General features: G+C 50.5%; 1 protein-coding gene across 2 annotated transcripts in view; it reads right to left on the reverse strand.

Annotated features, from left to right (window-relative positions):
- STS (steroid sulfatase) overlaps positions 1–6,482 on the reverse strand; it is a 125,180-nt gene that overhangs the window by 50,458 nt on the left and 68,240 nt on the right. For both annotated transcript variants that reach the window (XM_011385044.2, XM_023525923.1), the window contains exon 6: positions 884–1,020. In XM_011385044.2, coding sequence (XP_011383346.1) covers positions 884–1,020 — 137 coding nt within the window. The remainder of the gene's footprint in view (positions 1–883; positions 1,021–6,482) is intronic.

Raw genomic sequence — 6,482 nt, forward strand, 5'->3', positions numbered from 1 at the left:
CCGAGATTAAACAGCTAAAAACTGTCCGGAAAAGGAAGAAAAATCGAGAGAGGGGCGAGGGAGGAGAGGAAGCCCTGTGCACGGAGATCTCCGGCAACCCGGCCGAGTGGTGGCATGTGGACAGCTTAGCGCACAGGGACCGAGCAGGGCCGACACACAACCTTGTCCCCGGAGGAGACGGGACCTGAACGAGCGGGCCCGAGCCCGCTGCTCCGCACCGAGCCTTGTTTCCCGACCCTGTCTACACCCAAGGCCGCCGAGCCACGCACAAGGGTCCAAGAACGCAGGGTCACGACTTCTCACGCGGACGTGAAAGGCGCAGGGTGACGACTCCTCTTGCACGCGTGCAGGGCGTGCTTTTCAAACACAGCCTCGACGGAAAGCCTTCGCAGCCCTCTGCAGAACACCCCGTTTCTCAGAAACGGGGTCATTCGCTTAGGGAGAAGGGGAAGGGACACGGAAGACAGGGGCTCTCTGCCACCGCCGGCGACGCCGCAGGAAGGGCGCACGCTCTGGAAGAAGGGACCGTGGCGGGTCGTGGCGGCGACTCGGACACTGGCTGCGAGAGGCCCGTCTCCCAAACCCGGCGCTTCCCTAACTCCGCCAAGGATGAGGCGAGCTCCGTATGTAACTGTTAACGGAACACGCGGTGACGGGAACCAGAGCGCTGGCCTCTTCCTCCAGCCCATGGACACAGATGTCCCCAGGGCTCGGGGTGCTCCGCACGTGCTGTTTCGCTGCCGGAATCCGTGCGTGTTGCGTGACATTTTTTTTGGAAAAAAAGAATCTTTGCTGCCTCTAAAGGCATCGGAAGGAACGTGGGTGGAGATTCACAGATCAGCCCCACGCTTTAGGTACACACGGAACACACAGACCGACATACCGACACTCCAGTCCATCTCTTCGACAGCGTCCCCGTAAGCGTGGTGTTTGCTTTTCTTGGCAAAGTCCTTGGAGGAGAAGAGGGCCGTGTGCACTTGAAGGTATGACAGGACCAGCAGGAACGGTGTCTCTGCATTCCTGAAAAAAGAAAAAAATCCCAAGAGTGATGTAAACACGTTGGCTACCAGGCTCCTGAGGGGCAGACTACTATTGCACGGTGACGTTCGTCAACTCAGAAAATGCCACGAAACGATGCCCTTTGTGGAAACTTTCCCTCAAGCAGAGGGGACTCTCTGCAGTAGCTCTAGGAAGTGACAGCATTGTCCTGTACAGACCAGCAGACTGAAGTGCTACGCATCTTCTTTTATTGACATCTAACGTCCACTCGGCTTCGCGTCCCACCATGCTGCCCACAACGGGTCTCCCAGAACGAACACTCGGCGGTCAACACTGAAATCTGGGAGGCTGAACGGACCAGTCTTTGAACTGGCCCAAATCTATAATCTCGAGAGTTTCGTGTGATTGCAAAAGCATTTTCCTAAATTCAGAGTCCACCTAAATCTGCTGTGTTGCTCTTGGTGAGAACTCACGGATGCGTGAGCGTTATCGGTGGCTGCCGATGCGTGGCCCTTGGGACAACTGCGATGAGCCTGGGTACTGTGGGAAGGTACGGGGGTTCACATCCTCACTGGCCGAAAGGGATCAATAAGTCACACCCCTTCCCCTTCACATCTAGCTGACCTTGGAGAAAGCCACTTACCGGCTCTGTTCAGTTTCATGTCACAGACTAAATCTTTACCTTTGGCTGGAAAGCACCATCAATTCCTTTCCTGCTAAAAGGGGACATTGAGTGAGTGCCCTTTGAAGGTTACCGGGCACAGGTGTGTGCTCACTTTTCAGCACAGGTGGACACAGCTCTCAGAGATGCATGCAGGAAGCCAGAGCCTGCCCAGAGGACAGAGAGCCACTGCCTCAGTGTCTGTGCCCGATGTGTTGCTCTCACACTGGTTCCAGCTCTTCCTTCAACTACTTCTGTGAATCTGGGTGGACGCCCTAAATCTCTAGGCCACAGGCTCCTTATTGAAGCACAGAGAGTTCCACCTCTGCCTTGTCCTAATGCCAACGCCCTCGCACACCGCAAATGCCACCCCAACATGTTATCTGGGCTCAGAGATGGCTTGAGTACGCACAGCTCACTGCCTAGCGTGCCGAAGGTATGCAACAATATTGCCAAATGAGGGGGCGGACAGATGGGTGGATGGATAAATGGGTGGGTGGATGGATGAGTAGGTGGATGGATGGATGGATGAGTAGGTAGATGGGTAGGTACGTGGATGGATAGATGGGTGGATGGATGGGTGGGTACATGGATGGATGGGTGGGTAGGTGGGTGGGTGGGTGGACAGACGGACGGATGGATGGGTAGGTGGATGAGTGGATGGGTGGGTACATGGATGGGTGAACGGGTGGGTGGGTGGGTGGTGGATGGACGGATGGATGGATGGATGGGTAGGTGGATGGGTGGGTGGTGGGTGGACGGATGGGTGGATGGATGCGTGAGTGGATGAATGCAATGTCTAAGAAACCACCTGCTGTATTACCCAAGAATCACTTGCAGGCATCCCTTCTCCCACTAGACCCCCAGCTGGGGCACGTCATTTACATCCATGGGTCCCTGACTCTGGCACAGAGACTGGCAGTAGCCCTTCATTAGGAAACCTCTGCTATTCCATGAAATTTGCATCAGGTCCCTCAGCTTCGGCGGGGCCACCCAGCAGTGCAGTGAACTTTGGGGATTCATCAATGCAACACGGTTTTAAGTAAAAAGGGCTCTAGGTGAGTGTGTGTGTGTGTGTGTGTATGTATATGTATACACACACACATACATACATGTAGGTAGGTATTATACACATGTATATATACGCACATGTGTGTTTACATACACACACACACACACATACACAAACACATATGTATATAAATACATAAAATCTCCGAACTTCTGATACAAACCAGAAGTGTCTGGTCATTTCAAAGGGATCACTCCCTTGTTCAACATCCTTGCCAACCAGAAAAAGTTCCAAAGAAGTAATTTATTTAACCCAATCAACACTGCTTTTACAAACTTATTTAACACCATAACTCCTCACGATGACCCAAAACATCTCACACTTGGAACTGGGCATCAGTGCCTAAGAGGTCTCCCCGTTACGAACACACGGACGCATCCTCTTCCAAGTGCGTTTCCAATTTCCTAAAGCGCGTGTCGCTTGGGTTCTGTTGGCCCACACGGCGCCTGGTGGGCCAGCTCCTCAGATCTACTGGTTATCACTCTTTACTTTTAAGGTCAGTCCTTGTATCAATTAACCCCTCATTTCTGAAACAGAAAGTCTGCACGAAACAGCATCCTGTGAGTGAGAGGGAGCCAGGTACCTTCCGTTCCCAGAAAATATGAAATTCAGCAAGTTCCCAGGAGTCATTTGGACGGTGTTTTATATTCTAGCACTTGGTGCTGCAGTCCGTCACCATTTTTTTTTTTCTGTTACAAGAATATAGAATGAAAAGATATTTCAATTATTTCACAGTTAAGAAAGGAGAAAAGGTCTTAAGCGGCTCGTCCTCCCTATCCAGTAACCAGAACGAAGTGGCATGAGAAACGGAACCCACAACGCCGGCTCTATGACGCTCGCCAGTACTTCCCAGGAAGAAAAGAAGAGATATCAATTTCAGACAAAGTGCCGGAACTGTCTTCCTAGCCAGGAAAGCTGACCAAGGCAGCCTTCTGGCTAATCCTCAGGACACATGACCTTGAAGAGCCTGGGAGAACAGAAACCAAGCCAGGGCATGTCATGGGCTGCTGCCGCACAGGGCAGCCTGTGACACCTGCTTCCTACTCTCTCCATGGGGTGTTTTTCACAGCTGGACACACTGCACCTCCTCCTCAAAACACAAGATTATGTCCCTAAAAACCGGCTTAGATTTCCCAGAACGAGCGTGAAATGACATTCGTTATTACATTCACCCCCAAATAGACAGTGACATCTTGTATGGGTACGATCTCAGTCATTCAGCACTTATCTGCGCGCCTATTTATTTTTAAATGTAAGGAAAACAGATAAGAAAACTTCAAAAGTCAAGCTTCCGAGAATATATATCGTCATGGCAGGAAACGCAAGATGTGATTGACAGGGTTTGCTGAGAACAGACAGTTATCGCAGAGACAACAGTTTGGTGGGTAAAGAAAGATAAGGAAGAGGCAGCAATCAATATCATGGCAGAATGAAACTATTGAGCCATTTTAAAATGTGGGGTGAGAATGAAAAAATAAATAAATGAAAAGGTAGGCACAATAAACAAACAAGGGAGCCCGAGTAAACACCATTCACGGTGAGGGGTATGAAGAGCAGGCGGGCGGGGTCGAGGACACACCACTCTGGAGTTCGATCAAAGCCATCAAGTGTGGCTCTGTCTCGGAACGTCGGAACACCCTCAGTGGAAGAGAAAAAGGCCGAGAACGCACTTCTTATAAAAATGCGCCCATTTACAGGATTCTTTTTCTATCATCTCTCTACAAAGAACCGGTTTTTCATTCAGTAGACCAGACATCACAGATCCCAGCCGAGGTCCTGGGTGTCAGAGCAGAGCGATGAGGCTTTACGGGCCAAAACGCACCTGGAAAATGTAGAAAAGGATGCGCGTGTGGCAGAAACACTGGACCACGGAGATGCGACACACCTTGGGACAGAGGTGCGTGCAACGTGAGGCTAGACAGACAAGACCAGTGGCTGTACCACCCCCGCAGTGAGACTGGCAGCTTGCTCTCAGGTGAAGGAGTTCATGTAATGTCCTTCAGAACAGCAGGACGGGCCATTTCTGTCACAGTCAGGATCATGGAGGATGCCTGGGTCTCCCTTCTTCCCTCCGACCTTAGAAACTGAATGACACTTCAGACGGTTGGTGGGAGATTTCTCAATAACGGCTTAACTCCTTTTTTATCAGCTGAAGCACTTCAGTAAACAACTCTTTTGAAAATTTATTGCTAGTCTTGCAAGCCGTGTGAAAAGATAGACCCTTCGGCTGCTACCTGCCTTCCCTTGACGAGTCAAAAATGCAGAAGGCAGCTCCGGGCCTCCGTGCAACCTGCAATCATTTCCATCTCGGAATAGAAAGATTTACGTCCTGGAAATGCAGGCGTGAACACGTAGGCATGAAGATGGCTGTGGTGTTATTTTTCTCTCTCCCACGAAGGTCCTGAATGTGATATTCCACATCCGAGGGTTTGCCTTTGATTATTCAACGAGTGTCCCCACTTGAGTCGGCGTGAGTAAGAACCGTAACGCAAATAGGAGTGTGTGTTGATCCTTCTCGAGAGCCCTTGAACGCTGCTGGTGAGAGCGTGGTAAACCAGGTAACGGCATCCGCGGCCAGCCGGCCACATCGCTGCGTACAGCACACAGACGTACAGACACATCCAGGCCCGTGACATCTACTGAAAGCACGTCCTGCGACATGATCCCAGGCACAGGAAATAGGAAGATAAGCTGGACCGGATCCCGCCACGCGCAACCCGCCGCTCAGACACCATCATTCGTGATGAGTCGGAGCTATTTCCACAGACACAGACAGAGCTCACTGGGTGATAAACACGGAGGAAAACGTGTGTCCATCCGGTCAGCGCATCATTCCCCTGGAGAGTGGCAGACTCCTAGGGTCCACGAAATGCTTTCCATAAAGACGGCAGCGTGTCACCTGTCCCCCAGCGACATTCAGAGGTCCAGAAACAGAAACGGCACAGACACATCCTGGGTATTCTCTGCTCTGGTGACCAGAAACCACAGTTTCCATGACATGTGCCCCAAACTCTTCATTTGATAACTCGAAAAAATTTAAAAAATAATAAGACGCTCTATGCATGGAAGTAAGCACAGGAAGACAGCGCGAACACGTAAGCTTGGCTGTATCCTGGCGTGGGCAAGGGAGATGGGGCTGGGGGAGTGAAGACCAGCAGCCATGTGACCCCTCTTCTTCATACATTTTCAGTCTGCTTTTAACTATTTAAAGAAGCACATGGTGTTTCCCTAATAAGCACAGAAAATTGTAGATATACCTTAAAGATATATCTCCATCTTCAGAATGCACTGAAGATGCTACACGACGGACAGCATCCGTCATCACCCTCAATGCTCCCAGCCCTAGGCCCATGCTGAACTTGACCTAAAGTTCACGATTCCCCACAGGCCCCAGCCCAGAACCGGTGGAGGGAAGAGTCCTTGATGCTTCCGGTTTTAAATTGTCTGCGTTCGTTCTTTAAATATCTCAACACAGAGAGTGGAAGATACTAAACTTCCATGAGGAAAACTTAAAAAAAAAAACAAAAGGTTCAAAATATCCCTGTGTCTCCAGCAATAATGAAAGAAGGAAGAACTAAAGTCTTTTAATAAGAGATGTGAGCCCGAGGCAGGAGGTCGACCTTCAAAGTGCCTTGGGAAAATCGGTCACCTTTCTTTTTATCAGGGGATAATTAGAAGGGTCTCGACCGAGTGCGCCCACACGAACCGCACCGGAGAGAATGCTCCCCGTTAATAATGCCTCTTTTATTT

The sequence above is a fragment of the Pteropus vampyrus genome, unplaced genomic scaffold (genome assembly GCF_000151845.1).
Source record: "Pteropus vampyrus isolate Shadow unplaced genomic scaffold, Pvam_2.0 Scaffold648, whole genome shotgun sequence".
Classification (NCBI taxonomy): Eukaryota; Metazoa; Chordata; class Mammalia; order Chiroptera; family Pteropodidae; genus Pteropus; species Pteropus vampyrus.